This window comes from Ovis canadensis, chromosome 16 (assembly GCF_042477335.2).
Source record: "Ovis canadensis isolate MfBH-ARS-UI-01 breed Bighorn chromosome 16, ARS-UI_OviCan_v2, whole genome shotgun sequence".
NCBI classification, from domain to species: domain Eukaryota; kingdom Metazoa; phylum Chordata; class Mammalia; order Artiodactyla; family Bovidae; genus Ovis; species Ovis canadensis.
This window is the reverse complement of record NC_091260.1, coordinates 50,124,772-50,147,736: the sequence shown is the minus strand read 5'-3', so window position 1 is coordinate 50,147,736 and position 22,965 is coordinate 50,124,772. Positions and strand designations below refer to the sequence as shown.

General features: G+C 38.3%; 1 protein-coding gene across 5 annotated transcripts in view; it reads left to right on the top strand.

Annotated features, from left to right (window-relative positions):
- Positions 1–22,965, top strand: part of WDR70 (WD repeat domain 70) — a 280,993-nt gene that overhangs the window by 84,414 nt on the left and 173,614 nt on the right. For all 5 annotated transcript variants that reach the window (XM_069555882.1, XM_069555881.1, XM_069555880.1 and 2 more), the window contains one exon: positions 15,802–15,878. In XM_069555882.1, the coding sequence (XP_069411983.1) occupies positions 15,802–15,878 (77 nt within the window). The remainder of the gene's footprint in view (positions 1–15,801; positions 15,879–22,965) is intronic.

Genomic DNA, 22,965 nt, shown 5'->3' with positions numbered 1-22,965 from the left:
CTGAAGAAGGAAATGGCAACCAAGTCCAGTATTCCTGCCTAAAAAATCCCATGGACTGAAACCTTGTGAGCTATGTACAGTCCATGGGGTCAAAAGGGTCAGGCATGACTTAATGACTGAACATATATATATATATATATATATATATATATATATGTGTATATATATATATATATATATAGTACATATAGTAAGATTATTGGGAAAGTAGAGTGAAGGTGGATAAATCTATGTAGATATATAGGAAATTAAAATATTAAGTTAATTACCAATATGTGAAAAACAACTGTATATTATAACTTAGTACTGTAACTCTCCCAACCTTGTCTAATGTTATCTCTATTTTGATTTCAAAATCATGGTAAATACTTACTCTCTCCATTTCTCAGAAGCAAATATAATTGACTATTTATTTAGGAAATACTATTTTTAGCTTAATTGCACTCCTTGACTTGAGTGATGGGTTTTAGAAATGCAAGTAATATTATTTGAAGGAAGCAGATTTCATGGGACACTTTTTCTTAACTTTTAAAACTTTTTTCTGATTCGAAGAGTAATTAATAACTTGTGGCTTTACTGGAAAGTTCAACCAATAGAGCATAAAGAGAAACTATTAAATATATCTGATCTGTTATGATAAAATATTATGTACTTCAAATATAAACAGGCCTTTCTAATTATGTTATTAAATTGTTATATTGTTAGATTTTTATCTCTTTATATCTTTATGTGAATGTATGTATTTTTTGGGGGGTATACTTCTAGTGGTGTGTGTGTTTGTGTGTATATATATATATATTTCTGTTACATATTGCATTACAGGGAGAGTATTTATATTTATACTTTAAAAAACTAGTTTATTGAGTTTTCAACAGTAATTTTTATTGACTGTTACAAATTTGAAAAGGAAAAATTACTCATAATTCTACAACCCAAATATAATTGCAATTAAGATTTCAATTTTTGTATACCTTTTTTCCTTTATGCATCTGAAAAACGTTTTTTTCTGATCACACGAGAACCTTTGCATAAGGTATTGTTTGGAGCTAGTCGAGTGGAATGCGAGGCCTCAGAGTGGGAGTGAGGGGCAGGGGGCCTCCTTCAGCCAGAGAGATTCCAGTTTTGTCTGTTTTCTATATTGAAGCTCTTTATAAGATATTCTTTGAAAATCAGGTTCTGCTATTTCTTTAAAATATGAAGATCACTGATCTCAAGTTCATGGGATTTATTGCTTGTATTATCTGAGAAAATGGGACATTACTTCTTCAGGTTCAAATCACTAGGAAGGTAGGACAAGGATAAACAAGAATCGACCCTTAAACCATTCAAAAGCATACTTTAAAAACTGTAGTTATATTGTCATCTAAAACTCATTTCTTCTAAACCAGAATTTTAGTATATTACTTCCAGTCAGAGAGTGTTTTTCTTTTCTTTTTTTTTTTTTTTTGCCCCCCACAGCATGTGGGATATTACTTCTCGGACCAGGGATTGAACCCAGGGCTCTGCAGAGGAAGTGCAGAGTCTTAACCACTGGACCACCAGGGAAGTCCCAGAGAATGTTTTTCTCTATTTTTTCAACTCGTAGACCCATACTTTACCTTCAGCCATTTAAAATGGTTCTGTGCCATTTATTTCATAATTGCTTGGCTAAAGTGGGAGAGGACAGGCTCAGGGGACCCTATAACACTTGGACATTTTAGTGGACCATTTCTCTATGATTGTACTTTAATTACGGAGATTAGAAATTTTATAAGGAATTTTGGGAAAAAGGTACTTTCAAATGCTTTATTTATGTTTGAATAGTACATGTAGTTATTCTGATATAAAACCTCTCCAAAAAATTGCCCTTATTATTTGGAAATGAAATATTTTAGTCATGTCTTTTTAATGGTAAATATTGTTTCTTAGGAGTAAAATATTATAAACTGTGAATTTTAGGTATATTTTTATTTCCTCAAGCAGTTGTAACTGGTAGTTATACCTGCAAATATAACTCTAAAAAATGAATTCATTTAAAAAACATTTGTGTTTCTTTCCAAATTCTGAATATTTCCAGAGCTTTTTCTTTAATAGAAACTCCATTACACTGGTTTCTATCCTTTTGACATATTCCCATCATTTCGGGGGTACTTTCTTGCATTCTGGCACAACAAAATGTTCCTGGCTCACCTTGTACTATTCTGTTCTGATTTTTCTAGCATTCCATGGCTCTCTTGAATTGAAAATTCTATTTACAAACCAAGATCTAGGGCACTACTTATGTTCATTGTTGCTGAGGTGTTAATCTTCTAGACTGTTTCAGAAGACAGAGTTGGGGCTGGAGGGATAAACCAACCAACCAAAAAATAAGCAAAATATATAAAAAAATCATGAGTTCACTGTGAGATGTCCAATTTGAATCCAGCTTCCTAGCCTTTCCTCATTCAGTATTTGTATTTCATTTCTCCAGTGAAAAATTTGTCCTCTAGCTTCACCAGTGTATTTACTCGTTTGTTCAAGGTCCATATAGTCAAAGCTATAGTTTTTCCTGTAGTCATGTACAGATGTGAGAGTTAGACCATAATGAAGGCTGAGTGCTGAAGAATTAATGCTTTAGAATTGTGGTGCTGGGAAAGACTTTTGAGAGTCCCTTGGACAACAAGGAGGTCAAATCAGTCAGTCCTAAAGGAAATCAACTGTGATTAGTCACTGGAAGGACTGATGCTGAAGCTGAAGCTCTGATACTTTGGCCACCGTATGTGAAGAGCTGACTCATTAGAAAAGACCCTGATGCTGGGAAAGATTGAGGGCAGGAGGAGGAGGAGGCGACAGAGGATGAGATGGTTGGATGGCATCATCAACACAGTGGACATGAGTTTGAGTAAACTCTGGAGCAGGGACGGGGAAGGACAGGGAAGCCTGGTGTGCTGCTAATCCATGGGATCTCAAAGAGTTGGACATGACTTAGCTACTGAACAACACCTCCTATAGTACATAGAAAGTAATTTCAAAATTGCTGCATAATAGTCCCTGTAGGGAGAATTCTAATGTGGCACCCAAGATTCCCTGCCCCTCTCCTTGAGTGTGGATGTGACCCATGAGTATAATGAGATCCTTCTGCAATTAGATTATATTGTCTTCACAGTTAACTTTAAGAAAGAAAGATTATCCTCAGTGGATCCTGCTTAATCAGATGAGCTCTTAAAAGGGATTGATCTCTTCCTGGCAAAAAAGATTTTAAAATTTGAGGGATTTGACTCGAGAGGGATTCTCTTTTTGGGCTTTGAATATGCAAGCAGAACCTGAATGATGAAGTTGGATAGATAGCTATAGCCAAGGAGAACTCCAACCAAAATGTTGAAAGTACTGCCTGGTTTTTTCTTGCTACTTATAGTAAAAGATGAGAACAAAAGGTAAATTGAGAAAAGGCTTGTTAAACAGAAATGAGTACTAGATGATTTAGTTAATTTTGAGCCTATGGATATGGCAAAGAACGTTAAAGTCAAGAAATTGCTTCTGAAAGTGTAACACAGACAAAAAGCCCAGGGTGTGCTATATAACCTTTTGCTAAAACTTCAGAAAGATCAAAAGGTCAGAATATTCAGTTACACTAAAGGCTCCTTCAAGAAATGAAGCATGTGCCTTACAGATTTTAGTTTTACAATCAAACCAGTTGACTTCTAGGAAGCTTAAGGATTGTATTTCTTAGCTATTTCAGCAAGAGATATATATCAAGAAGGGATTTTCCCCCCCCTATTGTGTTTTAAAAAATTTTTTTATTGGAGTAGAGTTGATTTACAGTGTTCTGTCTGTTTCAGGTATACAGCAAAGTGAATCAGTTATACATATACATGTATCTAACTCTTTTTTAGTTTGTTTCCCCATATAAGCCATTATAGAGTATTGAGCGGAGTTCCTTGTGCTGTATAGTAGGTCCTTATTCGTTAATCTCTTTTATATATAGTAGGGTGTATATGTCAAGAAGGGACTGTTTTGCAAAGGTTTTGGGGAGTGGCTTTGTCTAATTCAGGTTCAAGAAGAGAAGTTTCACATTTGTTGGCTTTGAAGGTGAAGGAGTCCATGTAGCAAGGAAGGCACACAGCTTCTAGATGCTGTGAGCAGCTCCCAGCTGACAGAGGCAATGAAATAGGCATCTTAGTCCTGCGACCACAGGAAGTTGGGTTCTGCCAGCAGCCTGAGTGAGCTTGGAAATGAACGCTTCCCTTGAGCTTCCACAAAGGAATGTAGCCCTCCGAACATCCTGATTTCAGTCTCTGAGACCCCGAGCAGAAAATTCAACCTTCTCGATTGTGACTGGCCTTCTAACCTCCCAAACTGTTAATTAATAAACTAAGAGTTGTTTTAAGTTGAGTCGATCAAAGAAGAATGAGTCTATCTCTTTGGTACCTTCAAATGTATTTAAAAATTGCTCAGTAGTTAGAAAGATTTGAATTTCAGAGTCCTTGATTCATAGAAGGGAATGACTAAGAGTGTGATGGATTACACAGGGTTCGGCAGACTGCAGTCCGTGGTCCAAATCCAGCCTGCACTGTTTTTATAAATAAAAATTTTACTGGAACACAGCCATGCCTGTTCATTTATTGTTGTTTGTGATTGCTTTTGTGCTTACTGTGGTAGAGTTTGAGTAGTTCCCTCAAAGACCATGTGACCCAGAAAGCCTAAAATAGTTACTATCTAGTTTGTCCTAAAGGATTTCAGTCCTGAATATTCATTGAAAAGACTGATGTTGAAGGTGAAGCTCCAATACTTCGGCCACCTGATGCGAAGAGCCTACTCATTAGAAAAGACCCTGATGCTGGGAAAGATTGAAGGCAGGAGGAAAAGGGGATGACAGAGGATGGGATGGTTGGATGTCATCACCAATTCAATGAACATGAGTTTGAGCAAGCTCTGGGAGAAGGTGAAGGACAGGGAAGGCTGGCGTGTTGCAGGCCATGGGGTTGCAAAGAGTTGGATATGACTGAGTGACTGAAAAATAAGTCCATTAGAGAAGAAGGTTGCCAACTCCCAAAATTAGGCTATGAACATTTTCTCCAGCAAAATATACTGACAAAAAATTTTGCTGACAATTTTAGGAAGTTTGAAGATTCCTGAAGCCATGAATGGACTCCAGTTAAGAAGAACTTTTGGATTAAAGCTGATAGTACATTCCCTGAGGCATTTCCTCTCTTCATAGGAGTTGCCTCTGCTAGTTAACTCACTATGCCAAAAACATGGGTACTTTCATTTTATGGATCATAGAGCCTCACCTCATTCAGTGGCTGCAAATGGCACTATGGTGGGGCAGCTGTCACAGCTTTTGTCATGAGGTTGCCACAGGGGTATAGACTAATAACTGTAGATCAGCACACCTCTGTGCACGTGAGTGCATGAGTGCATGTGAATTAGATGAAACTTGGACTGCAAGGAGATCCAACCAGTCCATTCTGAAGGAGATCAGCCCTGGGATTTCTTTGGAAGGAATGATGCTAAAGCTGAAGCTCCAGTACTTTGGCCACCTCATGTGAAGAGTTGACTCATTGGAAAAGACTCTGATGCTGGGAGGGATTGGTGGCAGGAGGAGAAGGGAACGACAGAGGATGAGATGGCTGAATGGCATCACTGACTCGATGGGCGTGAGTCTGAGTGAACTCCGGGAGTTGGTAATGGACAGGGAGGCCTGGTGTGCTGCGATTCATGGGGTCGCAAAGAGTCAGACACGACTGAGCGACTGAACTGAACTGAACTGAACTGAATAGTGGTCATGGCTTGGTAACGTCCTCTCTGTATGCATCGAGCAGATTATGAGAAATAAATAGATGCTTCATTCTTTCTACTAGGCTCTTTCCAGACTGTTAAATAAAGGAAGGAAATTTTCCCCGCTAGGATTGCCTATGTTTAGATAAAGGAGAAAGAGAGAAAACCTAGTTTATTTGATGAAAAAGTGTTTTAGTCACTGACTGTTCTTTAATAGATGTCACTTAAAATTTTTTTCCACTAATGTGAGCCATGATACTGAATCTGTTTAGATTCATTTAAGAATCCTCAGTTGAACTTTATTTTCTATTATGACTAATTTTGGTCACTGTTTTAACACAAGGGTACCTAACATTCCCATTGCCTTTGTCATACTCTTGTCTTTACAAACAAGAAACACCATTCATAGTCTTTTAGTATTTCTTCAGTTTAACTTACTATTTGTGTTCATATTCTGTGTACTTAACAACTAAGGTGATCGTGTTTTATGTTAATGTCCTCTGTAGTAGGGATCATCTTCTTTTGGTCCTGTTAGAAATATACTTTTTATTTCTAGATGCTATTTCAACTCTAATCAATAAATATCAGTAAAAGACCTCTCTTCTGCAACCTGCCTTCAAGACCTGCATAGGCTGGGTTTCTGTTAGGACAAAGCATAGAAAGTGAGATTCCAAATGGGAAGAGATATAGATAGATAGATAGATAGCTGATTGGCATTGATGTATGGCAGAGAACACCACAGCATTCTAAAGCAATTATCCTCCAATTTAAAAAAAAAGCCACCCCCCAAAAGCTATACTGCAAAAAAAGAAAACTGGACTGAGTTATGCCCATTGTGCTGAGAAGCAGTGACTCCTGAGTCTGGGAGTAGAAGATGGTAAACTAAGAACTGACTGGAAGGTAAGCCCACTACACATTAGATTAAGGGACCAGGAAGAGATGTCAGTGGAAGTGGAGCTGAGTTAAGCTGAGAGGGAGAATAAAAGTGTGAAGTAGTGTGCAAGATTGAGGAAGCCAAGGCAGTTTAGGATCGCAGTCCCTGAACACAGGGCATGTCTCATGGATATTGAGGTGTACCTTTTGTTGCAAATGATGAGCTGTTTTCTGGGGCCAGAGGTAGACGTTTAATGAAGTGAAACTAGATCAGATACTTACTGCTTGGCACTAGAAGTTCTTTTTTTTTTCCTTAAACAAGCCAAGACAGACAAATTTCTGTTTTGGAAAGAGATGAATAGGATCTCTGACAATTCTACAGATTTTAATCTATTATCCAGGCAGTTTAATTACTATCTTTTAGTACCTTAGGTGCACAGGGTCAGATGGTAAAGAATCCACCTGCAATGTGGGAGACCTGGGTTCGACCGCTGGGTTGGGAAGATCCTCTGGAGAAGGGAATGCCAATGTACTCCAGTATTCTTGCTTGAAGAATTCCATGGACAGGGAGCCTGGCAAGCTACAGTCCATGGGTTCGCAGAGTTGGACAGAACTGAGCGACTAACACACACTTCAACACTAACTCACTTATCTGTTCACGCCACCCCACCATCATGTGATTCATAACTGGTGATCAGTTTTCAATTCTCCTAACACTGTAACTCTCAGCAGTGTCTGACACAGTTGATTATTCTCTCCTTCTTGAAATCTTTTCTTTACTTCTTTCCCTCTCACTGAACATCTGTCCCATTGACAAAATGTGTTTTGCCAACAAAGCTTTATGAATAAAGCTGCTACTAACATTAACATGTAATTAATTTTGAAAAATGGAAAACTGTGAGTCTTCCAACTTTGTTCTTTCTTTTCATGATTATCCTTGAGTTAAAATTTCTTGAAATAATAAACCGATAAGAATTAAAATAAGAATAAAATAATAGTAAAAATATTCTTGAAATAATAAGATAATTCTTGAAATTTTTTATTCTTTTTAAAAGTTTCCAAATGAATTATATGACCAATTTTTCACTTTGTGGTAGCATTTTATTAAAAAAAAAATTAAAACAGTTTGGCCATGCTGTGAGGCTTGTGGGATCTCGTTTCCCTGACTAGGGATCATACCTGGCCTCTGGCAGTGAAAGTGCCAAGTCTAACTGCTGGGCTGCCAGGAAATTCCCTCTGTAGCATTTGTTTTTAAGCAGGTCTACTGGTGACAAGTTCTCTTAATTTTCTTTCATCTTAGGATGTCTCTATTTCACCTTTGCTTCTAAAGTACATTTTCTGTACATTTAACTTGGCAATAACCCCAGATATGCAGATGACACCACCCTTATGGCAGAAAGTGAAGAACTAAAGAGCCTCTTAATGAAAGTGAAAGAGGAGAATGAAAAAGTTGGCTTAAAGCTCAACATTCAGAAAACTAAGATCATGGCATCCAGTCCCATCACTTCATGGCAAATAGATGGGGAAACAGTGGAAACAGTGGCTGACTTAATTTTTTGGGCTCCAAAATCACTGCAGATGGTGATTGCAGCCATGAAATTAAAAGATACTTACTCCTTGGAAGGCAAGTTATAACCAACCTAGATAGCATATTCAAAAGCAGAGACATTACTTTGTCAACAAAGGTCCATCTAGTCAAGGCTATGGTTTTTCCAGTAGTCATGTATGGACGTAAGAGTTGGACTATGAAGAAAGCTGAGTGCTGAAGAATTGATGCTTTTGAACTGTGGTGTTGGAGAAGACTCTTGAGAGTCCCTTGGACTGCAAGGAGATCCAACCAGTCCATCCTAAAGGAGATCAGCCCTGGGTGTTCATTGGAAGGACTGATGTTGAAGCTGAAACTCCAATACTTTGGCCACCTAATGTGAAGAGCTGACTCATTAGAAAAGACCCTGATGCTGGGAAAGATTGAAGGCAGGAGGAGAAAGGGACGACAGAAAGGTGTTTGGGTGGCATCACCAACTCGATGAACTTAGTTGAGCAAGCTCTGGGAGATGGTGAACGACAGGGAGGCCTTGCGTGCTTCAGTCCACGGGGTTGTGAAGAGTCAGACATGATTGGGCAACTGAACAGTAACAACAGTTTTTCTCTTAGTACTTAAAAAATGTCTTTCATTAAAAATTTTTGTTGTTAGTTCCTTTTGTTTGGCTTTCACCTTGATTCTTAAATCTGTATGTTTACCTTTTTCACCACACTTTGGAAATTTTTAGCCATTATTTCTTCAAATATTTTTCTGCATCTATGAGTCTTACATAACAGGAATACTAAATCTTTTGATATAGTCTGAAATATCTTTATGATTCTGCTCATTTTCTCCCTGTTTTTTTTTTCCTTCTGTTGTTTGGATTGAATTATCTGTCTTCAAGTTCACTGACTCTATCCTCTGATGTATCCATTCTACTGTTTAGCCCCTCTAGTGAATTTTAACTTCCATGTTTTTCGGTATAAATTTCCATTCTTAAAAAGTAGTTAGTTTTTCTTTGCTGAGCATGTCTGTCTTTGCCTTTTGTTCAAAACTGTCTGCTTTCCCTTTTTGTATCATGATTTAAAGTATTTTTCTGAGAATTCCAACTTTTGGGTCATCTCGTGGTTTGCACATTTCATCTTATTTCCTGGGATTTCCCAGGTGACAGTAGTGGTAAAGAACTTGCCTGCCAATTCAGGAGACATAAGTAACATGGGTTTGATCCTTGGGTCGGGAAAATACCCTGGACGGGGCGTGGCAGCCCAGGCCAGTGTTCTTGCCTAGAGAATCCCCAGGGACAGAAGAGCCTGGAGGGGTACAGCCCAAAGGGTCTCAAAGAGTCAGACACGACTGAAGTGACTTAGCCTGTCTTACTCCTTGAGGGCTTGTTAGGTTTTCTTGATTATTTGTATGTTAATTTTGGATTGTATTCTTGACACTTTGAATATTGTGTTATGAGATGCAGGTTCCTGTCTAAAACTTCTGGAGAATGCTAGAAGTTTTTTTTTTTTTTTTTGCTTATGTGAACATGTGATTTCTTTTTAGCTGACAGTCAACCTGATTAGTTTCAGACTGTACGTCCTGACCTGCCTTATGTTAGCTGTTTTTACTCCAATAAAGGTTTAATTTCCAAAGTCTTTATGACTTTGTATGCTGTTCTGGTTTGTCTCGTGTGCATGTTACCCAGGAGATGATGTGGAACCTTGGTGGTAGTCTGCGGTGTTTTGAGATCTCAGTGCTTTTCTTAAGTTGCTTCTGACAGGTTTCACATATTACACATATGAGCTCACCTCAGCAGTGAGCTCAGTACTGTTTATACAGATTTAAATGATATTTTTGTCCTAGCTTTCTTACTTCTTAAGCCCTTAATTTCCCCTTTGCCCTCTGTTGTCAGAGATTTATTGTTCTGATGTTCTTGCTGGGAAACCAGAAGCTTACTCTTTTTATGCTGTGTAGTAATTCCTATCACTGGGTATGCCTCTGGGCAAAGCTGGAGTGGGAAGGGGACATCATATTTTCCCCACCCCTCAGCAGCTACGTCTGTGAGTTGGTGAGAACGGGAGTACTGCTACTCAGTGCTGGCATTAATCCCTGTGTAAAGCACAGACTATCAGAAAGGTTCTGTCCTACAAATGCTGCTGTGTGGTGAGAAGCGTTAGGTGATGGATCAACTCAGTCGCTAATGTTATCCTGGTAGAGGCATGGAACACCAAGTGTCCCAGCTCACTGGGGCTGCTGTCTGCTGCTTTGGGGTCCAGGGAGGAGGCACAGTTCCTCTTTGTTACTGGCCTTTCCCTGGTGTAGGGCCAGGGAAGCCAATATTCCTCTTTTGTTTTTGCAACAGACTTTTCAGAGAGCAGCCAGAAAATATATATATTTTCAAGTATTTATTTTGGTGTCATTTCAAATTTACAGAAAAGTTGTAAAATATAGTACACAGAGCTTCTTTCTACTCTTTTTTTCAGAATCACCAATTGCTGACATTTTGTCCCACTGCTTTTTCCCCTCATCTCTTCCTCCCTTTCTCCCGTAACTAACACAAACACTTTCCCTCCCTTCTTCCCCCCTGCTTATACATCCCCCGGCACTCTGGCATATATGCATACGTAAATACATAGAAATTATGTATGTGTGTTTAATTTCACCCAACTTTTGAAAATAAGTTGCAAACATCATGCTCCTTTGTTCTTAAATTCTTTAGTTTGGTTTTCCTAATAATGGTTCATCTTCTTATATAACCATGATTTTTTTTTGAACTTTTTATTTTTATTTTATTTTACTTTATAATACTGTATTGGTTACTGTTATTTAATCCATAATCAGTAGTTTCATCAGTTAGCTCCATGATCTCCTTCATAATTATTTTCTCACCAGCTTGATCATCATACCTTTTGTCTCCTTTAATTGGGAGTAGTTCCTATACCTCCCCACCCCCCCAACTTCATTTTGATTTTTTCTTGAAGACTGTAACCCACATTATTTTGTAAAATGTAAAATTCAGTTTTGTCTGTTTTTCCTCATAATTAGAGTCAGGGTATGCATTTCTAGAAGGACTGACCCCAAAATAATATTTTACTCTCCTTGCTTCTTCATATCAGATAGTACCTTATACCTACCAAATTTCTTTAGTACAAGTTGCTATTACCTTTTTGTAATTGCTATGTAATTTGCAGGGAAATCTTGAGACCATGGCATTATCCTGTTCATTATCAGACTTTCCTCCATTGGTTTTAGAGTCCATTGATGGTTTTGTTTGAATCAGTTATTGAATATTACTCTGTTGATTGCAAAATTGTGCAAAAATTTTCCTGTCATTCATCTTATATTTATTAATTAGCATTCTGTAAGGAAGAACTTTCTCTTATTTATTTCTTTATTTATATGCTTTCAAGGGTTCTTATTTTAGATAGTGGTTTACAATAATTATTTTCATTATTTATTTTGATACCCTAATTGTTCCAGGTTTAACTTGTGAAAGTCCCCTCCAGTTTTCATTTTATCTTTTTAGCATATCCTCATCATTTTTGCAACACTCTCATTTTTTTAAGATAACCAAATATTCTGTTTCCATCTTGTACTTTTTCTACCTCAGCCCCAGAAAGAATCATTTATCCGAGGAGCCCTGGTTCCTTTAGGGGAGGATGATATTTGGCAACCAGGATCTCTTCACTACGTTTGCTGAGGTGTTATTGTTTCTAGACATTTGCAGCATGTAAAGCGAGAGAATAATTTAGAAATGTACATTTACCCCTGTATTTACATCTACCTATTAAAAACCATGAGGCTCTTTAGTTCTTCACTTTCTGCCATAAGGGTGGTGTCATCTGCATATCTGAGGTTATTGATATTTCTCCCAGCAGTTCTGATTCCAGCTTGTCTTTATCCAGCCCAGCATTTTGCATGATGTACTCTGCATATAAGTTAAATAAGCAGGGTGACTTATATAGCCTTGACGTACTCCTTTCAATTTGGAACCAATCTGTTGTTCCATGTTCAGTTCTAACTGTTGCTTCTTGACCTGCATACAGATTTCTCAGGAGGCAGGTCAGGTGGTCTGGTATTCCCATCCCTTTCAGAATTTTCCAGTTTGTTGTGATCCACACAGTCAAAGGCTTTGGTGTAGTCAGTGAAGCAGAAGTAGATGTTTTTCTGGAAGTCTCTTGCTTTTTCACTGATCCAGTGGATGTTGGCAATTTGATCTCTGGTTCCTCTGCCTTTTCTGTATCCAGCTTGAACATCTGGAAGTTCATGGTTCACATACTGTTGAAGCCTGGCTTGAAGAATTTTGAGCATTACTTTGCTAGCGTGTGAGATGAGTGCAATTGTGTGGTAGTTTGAACATTCTTTAGCATTGCCTTTCTTTGGGATTGGAATGAAAACTGACCTTTTCCAGTCCTGTGGCCACTGCTGAGTTTTCCAAATTTGCTGGCATATTGAGTGCAGCACTTTCACAGCATTATTTTTCAGGATTTGAAATAGCTCAACTGAAATTCCATTATCTCCACTAGCTTTGTTCGTAGTGATGCTTCCTAAGGCCCACTTGACTTCTCATTCCAGGATGTCTGGTTCTAGGTGAGTGATCACACCACTGTGATCACATCTAGTGGCTCTGTGGTAAAGAATCCACCTGCCAATGTGGGAGACCCTGGTTCCGTTCCTGGGTTTGAAAAATCACCCAGAGAAGGAAATGGCAACCCATTCTAGTATTCTTACCTGGAAAATCCCATGGATAGAGGAGCCTGGCAAGCTACAGTCTATGGGATCACAAAGAGTCAGACATGACTTAGCAACTAAAACAACAACAGCAAGGACTACTGTAACAGATTACCACATAGTTGCTCACTTAAAACAGTAGAAATTTGTTCTTTCAAAATTTTAAAGGCCAGAAATCTGAAATCAAGGTATTGGATGGCCACATTCCCTCCAGTGGCTTTGGGAGAATTGTTTCTTGCCTTTTCTAGCCTCTGGTGACTCTAGGCATTCCTTGGCATGTGGCTGTGAAACTGCAGTCTCTGCTTCCATTTTCTCCTCTTTGTTTCTTCTCTTCTTTCTGTGTCTTATAAGGATACTTGAGGATACTTGTTACCAGATTTAGGGCTGACCCAGACAATCCAGAGATTCTTAATTATATCTGAAAATGTTGTTTTTCCAAATAAGGTCCATTCACAGGTTCCAACTATTAGGATGTAGACATATATTTTTTGGGGGGGGCACCATTCAACCCGCTACAGGGTTTATAGTTTCTTTGTCTTTTCAGTGTATTTGTTATTCATTTGAAATGCAGTGGTGTTCACTTGTTTCTGTTTGTTTTAGATTTCTTCTATCCTTATTTTTTTGAATATATAAAACATTAACACAGTGTCAAGAATCAAGAAGTTAATAGATATAGCATTACAAATTATGGTGAGTGTTATCAAGGAAATGGACAGGTACTCTGGTCGAGAAGAGTGGAATGAGCCATATTCACTTAGCTAGAGGGCCAGACAGTACTTACTTGTATAAGTGGCATGTAAACTGAGATTGAAAGAGTGAGGAGAAGCCAGTCATGTAGAAGCAGAAAAAGAACTTTCTAGCAGACAGAAAAGCATGTGTAAAGGTGCTGATGTGGGGAAAGAGCTTCTTGTATTCGAGGAAATGAAAGACCAGTGAGGTGTAGTGAGTTCTGGCAAGAAGGAGCACAAAGTAAGTGAAGTTGTAAAGAAAGCTGGGGTGGAAAATGTCAGTTTTTGCACACTATGTAAAGAGGTTGAAAAGCCAGTGAGGATAAAAAGCAGTGGCATTTTTAAAAACATATTTTTAAAGGACTATATTGATTGCTTTGTGGAGGACATTAGGCAAGAGTAAAAGTAGTAACAGGTCTATCATACTGCATAATAAGTGATGTAGAGATGTATTGGTTCATATAAGCGTTGTAGTAGTGGGAAAGGAAAAAAGTGGATAGATTTGAGATGTGTTTGGGGCTGAACTGACAGGACTAGCTAGTGGATTGGATCTGGGTGTATAGAGAGAGGAGGGTTTAGGGGTTATGGTTACTGGAATATTTAAGGATTACTTCCCAGTTTGTGGCTTTCCTAGTGGCTCAGATGGTAAAGAATCTGTTTGCAATGCGGGAGACCCGGGTTTGATCCCTGGATTGGGAAGATCCTCTGGAGAAGGAAGTGGCAACCCTCTCCAGTATTCTTGCCTGGGGAATTCTGTAGACAGAGGAGCCTGGTGGACTACAGTCCATGGAGTGGCAGAGTCGGGCACGACTGAGTGACTAACACTTTCTTTCCAAGTTTGTAGCTTTAGCAACTAGGAAAGAAGTTCATTGCAGATGAAGTGGGCAGTAAGAATCAAGACTCTGCTCAATGTTATGTAACAGCCTGGATGAGAGGGGATTTTAGGGGAGAATGGATATATTTATATGTATGGCTGGATCCCTTTGCTATTCAGCTGAAGCTATCACAGCATTGTTAACTAGCTCTACTCCAATATAAAAGAAAGAGTTTTTTTAAAAAAAGAATCAAAATTACTCTGTTGAACCTGTTATATTTGAAATGCTTCTTATATGGAAATGTCAAAGCTGATAGTTGACGATATATATATATATATATTCAACTCAGAAAGGGAAAGTGGAATCTCACACTTTCTATCTAGTCCCTCTAGGCACTTCTTCAGTCCTTTTTTTCCTACTGCAGGAAGAGATTCAGATCTCTGGTAGCTATTTGTACCTTGTTAACATGAGCAGAAAGTCAGGAGTTGGCCAGATACGATGGAGGCACTGCGGGCAGCTTGAACTGCAGATGATCTCCAAGCCCATGTGTGGGTACTCCAGTTCAGTTTAGTGTTTCCAGAGAGCTACAGTTATTTTCCTTCTAAGTCATTTAGATATACACATTTTACTGCTTTGAGTTTAGCTTTGTTTTGGACCCTTTCAGAATAAGAGGCCTTGCTAATATTACACTAAAAAGTATTAGGCTCTTTTCTGCCCCATTTGAACCTGAGTTATTGTATGAGACCGCTCTAACTTACTTTGCTACCTAGGAGGGAAATGTGTGAGTGCACGTATGTATGTTTTGTGTTTGAAATATATATTCTGCGATGGATTTGTAAGTATGTCAGTTTTTATACCAACATCACATTGTTTTATTTACAGTGTTTTTATATCATGCTCCATGCTTAGGAGGGCTAATCTTCCTGAATCATTTTAAAAATGCTTTTTCTTTTCTCACATACACATTTTAAAGAAGTGAGAATTTCCCACCCCTCCTTCCATCCTCTTGCTTTTGTCTTGTTTACCTGTAATACTTCCTATTCTCCTTAATTCTTTCCCACTGACTTTTTCCCAGTGTCTTTCTTGTTGTGAATTTTCTTTTTACTTTCCTAAAAAGAAGCTGTCATTTTGCCCTCTCTTTCCTTTCTTTCTAAGCATCTGTTATATATAAGCACTGTACTGATTCCTGGGCAGAAGGGGTTACATGGTGAATTAAAATTAAAATAAACAAAGTGAAATAAAGCATATTATGAAATAAAACTGAAATAAAATAATACCAGTTTGTAATTAAAATAGTGTGCCTTGGAGAGGACTAAAAAGTTTTAAGCACAATATGTCAACTTTTGGTCAGTTTGTTTATTTTTACATTTTTTAAGGATTTTTTTCCTTTTTTTCTATTTTTTTTTTTAAGGGTCACACAGCAATGCTTCATACTGGATCATGGCATCCCAAAATAAAGGGAGAATTTATGACTTGCTCAAATGATGCGTGAGTATTGTTGATGATTCATCTGATACATTTTTGTATTTCAGTATTTTCTTTAACATTTGTATTGTAGTAGTTTTGCCAGTAAAGTAAGAGATAGGATATTAAGAATCCTTATGTTTATATATTCTTGTTCTCAACTTTGCCTTGAATTCAGCTGACATACAAGGTTTGCTTAAACGAATATGAAAGCTGTAAGAATGAGAATTGGTATGAATTCCAGTAGAGTTTATTAGGGAGCACAGTGGATCAGATTGATGCTATTAAGTGGACTCAAATGACTCTAATGTTTGTTACTTTTTATGGTAAAGGCTGATTTCCATCTGAATCTAATAGCTTATATAAATTTGTTGCTTAAATGATGGTTTTTTGGTAGTAATAACTGAAAAAATTGATTAAATGGTTATTAAGATTCTTTTGAATTATATTTGTTGGCTTAGGATTCAAGAATATTACAGGGAATATTTGAACAGCTTTTTCCTATATTGTTATATTGTATGGTTCATTTTTAGTATTGAGTAATTTACAAGAATGAGTTATTTGTAATACTATAGAGAAAATTGCAGTGAAAAAATCTTTAAAATAAAAACATTTATATGGTGTTATTTAGGTGAAACACTATTATATTTTAGATAAAAAAGAATATCTTTGTTTTTAGGTTATTTTGTTTTTCATCCTTTTGTTTTCTGATATTTGTAATTTACCTCATTGCCTTTCACAACTGCTATTCATATTCTTTGATATTTTATGTTTCCTAGAATTAATCTTTAAAATAATAGACAAAAGATATAATTCATATTCATTGTGCAGTTTAGAAAATAAGTTGTTCTAAAAGGAATTAAAAATTGAGACTATACAGAATACAGCTGAACAGGATAGTATATTTGGTTAAAATTTATGGTAAATAGAATTATGTAGTTTTTTCTTTTATCTTTGTCTTATTATCTTTCCATATACTTTAATTATGTGTGTTTATAGTCATATTCTTTACTTTAGCTTTAGGAAAACAAATTTAGCAGCTAATCTGAATTAATAGTGTTCCATGGCCCAGTAAGGTTTATCCTAGGAATCCTAGGATATTTTACAATTAGAAAATTTTACCATTAAGAAATTTTTCATGTGATTCAATATTTAAAAAAGTAAAGATGAAGAATCATATGATTTTGTTATGTAATAAAATTGAGATTCGATAGGATTTAGTAATCTTTGCCAGTAAAAGTTCTAGGAATAGGAAGAAATTACTGAAGACTGACTAAAGCTTTTTACCAAAATTTAAAGTATATATTTTATTATACATTGACGTATACTTTGCATTTAAATAGGAAGCAAGACAGAGATTCCTATAACTATTCAGAGACTTTATACAGTATAGTAAGAAAAGGAAATATGTAGATTGATGTTAATGTTGGAAGTAAATAAAAAACACAGAGGATCTAAGCTACTCTGGTTAAAAACTTGAGCTGAATAAAAGCCATTGGAAAAACAGAAAACATCTTGTTCTCAGAACTATTAAGGATGAGGCTGAATGGTGGCTCTAATAGTTGCTAACACAATAACTTTTATGAGGGCTACAGACGCTTTCCCCAAATGGATTTTGAGTATACATAAATTAGTGGTCTGAAGAAAGACATCCATGATCAAAAAAGTTTGAGAAACTTCGAGTGTTATATGTTCTGAGGCCAGCAATTCACAATAAACCTTTAAATGATTTTGAATAGGGTGTAAAGAAACCTGAAACCTATTTAACTTTGTTTTATCCTCTAAATGGTTTGGGTTAAGTTCTAGGGCATGACATTATTATACTGGGTGTAAAATGTAGTTTGTCTTATTCGTTGGAAGAACAATTCTTTCGTCCCCTGCCCAAGTCACTGACTTACCAGTATATTTTACATTTGAAAATGTGCTCCAATTTCTTTTTACACTGTATAAATGGGGCTTTCTTTGTCAAAAAAGCTGTATACAAGGATCAGTTCAGTTCAGTCGCTCAGTCATGTCCGACTCTTTGCGACCCCATGAATCGCAGCACTCCAGGCCTCCCAGTCCATCATCAACTCCTGGAGTTCACTCAGACTCACGTCCATCGAGTCGGTGATGCCATCCAGCCATCTCATCCTCTGCATCCCCCTCTCCTCCTGCTGTCAATCCCTCCCAGCATCAGGATAAGTGGGCTTTAACCTTAGGGACCTCCAATTATACAGATTCTTTACTACTTTTTAGAGAAACCTGTCACTAAAACATTCAGATGGTTTGCAGTTTGATCGACTTCTCCTTGGCCTTTGAGGATAGTAATTAGCAACGGACTAAGCTGTAGGAGATGAGTCCAGATACCTAAATCAGTCAGCAAAGAGTGTGTGCACTGTGTGTCAGGGACCCTGTGTGACCCAGGTCTCTGCCTTCATAGGACTTACATTCAAGTGGAGTTGAGTGCTGGGAGGTAGACACAGTATAGATATGCTAGTAAATTAATATTGTTTTATATAGTAATAACTGTGAAGAATAAAGTAAAATAAAGCAAAAGGATAGAGAATAGAAGGGTGTAAAATACGTGGAGAAAGCCTTGGAAGAGGTAATATTTTTTCAGTTGAGATACCATGCACATAAGGCATCCTGAGGGAAAAGAGCTTTCCAGGCCAAAATAGCAATGTATTTCAACACCTTAAGAAGAGAATGTAATACAGCATATTTGGGGGCAGAAAGTCCAGTTGGACTGGCATTTTGTTGCTTGTTAGGAAAGGTGAGAATGATATGAATTGAATTTGGAGAAGAAGTCAAATTTTATACCATATAAGGTGTTGAGACTAAGGTATAATGGGCTAATATTTTAATGTAGTCATAAGGCAACTCATCAAAGAGTATGAGATCTGTACCATAACATAATTGAAAGTCAAAATCAATAGGAATGTTTTAACGCCAGGCTGTTCTGTCAATGGGATTTTCCTGGCAAGAATACTAGAGTGGGTTGCTATGCTTTCCTTCAGGGGATCTTCCCGACCCAGGGATCGAACCTGTGACTCTTGCTTTTGCTACACTGCAAGCAGATTCTTTACCTCTGAGCTACTGGGGAAGCCCCATATTGTGAGCAGGACAAAGAGATAAAATATCAACTGCACATCTTTCAAGCTTCACTGTCTTTTATTAAGGATTATTTAGGATTTAAACCAGGATCATTTCATCAGACTTCACTGAGCTCATGTCAGTAATATCCTCTTCTCCTCCCTTTTCCCCATTCACCTTTTATTATTTCTCCATCCTTCTCCTCATTTTGGGCATCTGGGAGAATGCATTTTTTGGATAGTATAGCCATGGCATAGAGAGCCTCTCAATACAGTTATCCACCTCAGCACCTATGTGTGGTCACAGATTTATGTATTTAGTGTGGGCACACAGTGAATGTTTGCCAGGCTATGGCTGTCAGCAGTGTAGGAGGACATGGCGAGCCCTGGCGGGCCAGTCCCAGCCATTCAAGTAAGGAGCACAAGTTACAAATATGTTTAGATCCAGTAGGAGTGAGACATCAGCATTTTTGAGAAACTGTTCCAAGGGGGCACTCAGTATTTTGTTCTGGCCTCATACACCAAATTAAATTATGGGTGTTTCTTCTGAATGTGAGTTGGAAATGCTAGTGCTTTTACTTCTGAGTTTTATGAGTTTCAGTGTGAAACATGATCCCAGGATTGTGTTCTGGGATCATATTCTTACTTCAATTTAGACATGAAATAAAGAGAGAGAGAGAGTAATATGGCAGTCTTTTTGGTTTTCCCAAGTTTACCGGAATGAAACACAGACAATAAAGCAGAGCGTACTACATTATGCTTGGAAGTAAATGTTAACAAAAACCAGATGGTAATGAAGATGAAAATGCATTACTTATCCAGAGGAAGTCATTTCTCTTTGTGAATTTATATAATCTGATAGGGGAGCATTTTGTAATTGGAGTTGTAGTACTGTACAGAGTGAGAATACAAGCGATGCAAGTGTACAGAATTCGTAATAAGCAAGTTGCAGCTCAGCAGTGAATCAGATGCTTCCACCTTGCAAGTTTTCCATTGCTTACTCAGGAGTTTGTATCACAGAGGAATTTGTTCGGACCTCTTGTGATTTGTTACCTCCATATCTGAGAGTAGGCTTCTTAAGAGTACTTGACACTTGCACTCACCTGAAACCATGGCATTGCTGTCTGATCAAGCTCTTACCCTACTGCAGGATGAAGGATCTGTTGGAGGCAAATTGAGTCGTCCCAGCTGAGGCTATCCTAGATCAGCTTACAGTCAGCCAAGCCCCAGATTTGTGAGAGACCCCCAACCTAGATTAGCAGAGCTGATCACAGACACTTGAGGTAACTCAGGTAGGACAGAACCACCCTCCTAACTGGTAGACACATAAACAGTCATACATGCCTGCTGTTGCTTTTTCTTTAACTTTTAGAAACTCTGCTTATCTATTTTTTTGAAATACAGTTGATACACAATGTTGTGTTAGTTTCTGATGTACATCAAAATGATTCAGTTATACGCGCGTGTGTGTGTGTGTGTGTATGCTCTTTTTCAGATTCTTTTCTGGTATAGTTTATCACAAGATATTAAATATGATTTCCTATGCTATATAGTAGGAACTTATTGTTTATCTGTCTTTTATGTAGTAGTTTGTATCTGCTAATCCCAAACTCCCAATTTATCCCTCCTTATCCTACCCTTTCCTCTTTGGTAACCATACCTTTGTTTTCCACATCTGTGAGTCTTTTTTTTTTTAATTTTATTTATTAAATTTGGCTGCACTTCAGTGGGATCTTTAGTCACAGTATGTGGGATCTAGTTCCCTGATCAGGAATGCAACCTGGGCCCCCTTCGTTGGGAGCACTGAGTCTTAGCCACTGGACCACCAGGGAAGTCCCTGTTTCTGTTTTGTAAATAAGTTCATTTGCATCATTTTCAGATTCCACATGTAAGGGACATCACATGATATTTGTCTTTCTCTGTTTACTTGACTTAGTATGATAATCTCTAGATCTGTCCATGTTATTAATACTGCACATGGCGTTATTTTGTTCTTTTTTAATGGCTGAGTCATATTCCATTGCAGAGAAGGCAATGGTAACCCACTGCAGTATTCTTGCCTGGAAAATCCCATGGATGGAGGAGCCTGGAAGGCTGCCGTCCATGGACAGCATGGACTCGTGTCCATGGACTTGCTTAGAGTCGGACACGACTGAGCGACTTCACTTTCACTTTTCACTTTCATGCATTGGAGAAGGAAATGGCAACCCACTCCAGCGTTCTTGCCTGGAGAATCCCAGGGACGGCAGAGCCTGGTGGGCTGCCGTCTATGGGGTCACATAGAGTCGGACATGACTGAGGTGACTTAGCAGCAGCAGCAGCATATTCCATTGTGTATATATACCATATCTTCTTTATCCATTCATAAATCGTTGGATACTTATGTTGCTGCCATGTCTTGGCTATTGTAAACAGTGCTGCTGTGATATTGGGGTACATGTAATTTTTCAAATTAGAGTCTTCTTTGGATTTATTCCCAGAAATGGGATTGTTGGATCATTTGATAACTCTATTTTTAGTTTTTTTAAGGAACCTCCATGTTGTTTTCCATAGTGACTGCACCAGTTTACATTCCCACCAACAGTGCAGGAGGGTTTCCTTTTCTCCACACCATCTCTAGCATTTATTATTTGTAGACTTTTTGATGATGTCTATATTCAAAAGCAGAAACATTACTTTGCCGACTAAGGTCCGTCTAGTCAAGGCTACGGTTTTTCCAGTAGTCATGTATGGATGTGAGAGTTGGACTGTGAAGAAGGCTGAGTGCTGAAGAATTGATGCTTTTGAACTGTGGTGTTGGAGAAGACTCTTGAGAGTCCTTTGGACTGCAAGGAGATCCAACCAGTCCATTCTGAAGGAGATCAGTCCTGGGATTTCTTTGGAAGGAATGAGGCTAAAGCTGAAGCTCCAGTACTTTGGCCACCTCATGCGAAGAGCTGACTCATTGGAAAAGACTCTGATTTTGGGAGGGATTGAGGGCAGGAGGAGAAGGGGACGACCCAGGATGAGATGGCTGGATGGCATCACGGACTCGATGGATGTGAGTCTGAGTGAACTCTGGGAGTTGGTGATGGACAGGGAGGCCTGGCATGCTGCAGTTCATGAGGTCGCAAAGAGTTGGACACAACTGAGTGAGTGAACTGAACTGATTCTGACCGACATGAGATGGTATCTCATAGTAGTTTTGATTTGCGTTTCTTTAACATTCAGAAAACTAAGATCATGGCATCCGGTCCCATCACTTCATGGCATATAGATGGGGAAACAGTGGAAACAGTGGCTGACTTTATTTTTCTGGGTTCCAAAATCACTGTAGATGGTGATCGTGGCCATGAAATTAAAAGACGCTTACTCCTTGGAAGAAAAGTTATGACCAACGTAGACAACATATTAAAAAGCAGAGACATTACTTTGCCAACAAAGGTTCCTCTAGTCCAGGCTATGGTTTTTCCAGTGGTCATGTATGGATGTGAGAGTTGGACTATAAAGAAAGCTGAGTGCCAAAGAATTGATGCTTTTGAACTGTGGGGTTGGAGAAGACTCTTGAGAGTCCCTTGGACTGCGAGGAGATCCAACCAGTCCATCCTAAAGAAGATCAGTCTTGGGTGTTCATTGGAAGGACTGATGCTGAGGCTGAAACTCTAATACTTTGGCCACCTGATGCAAAGAGCTGACTCATTTGAAAAGACCCTGATGCTGGGAGGGATTGGGGGCAGGAGGAGAAGGGGATGACAGAAGATGAGATGGCTGGATGGCATCACCGACTCAATTGACGTGAGTCTGAGTGACCTCTGGGAGTTGGTGATGGACAGGGAGGCCTGGTGTGCTGCAGTTCATGGGGTCACAAAGAGTCGGACATGACTGAGCTACTGAACTGACCCGAACTGAACTGAACTCAATAATTAGCGATGGTGAATATCTTTTCATGTGCCTATTGGCCATCTCTATGTCTTCTTTGGAGAAATGTGTATGTTTAGGTTTACTGCCACTTTTTGACTTGGTTTTTGTTTGTTTAATACTGGGCTGTATGAACTCTG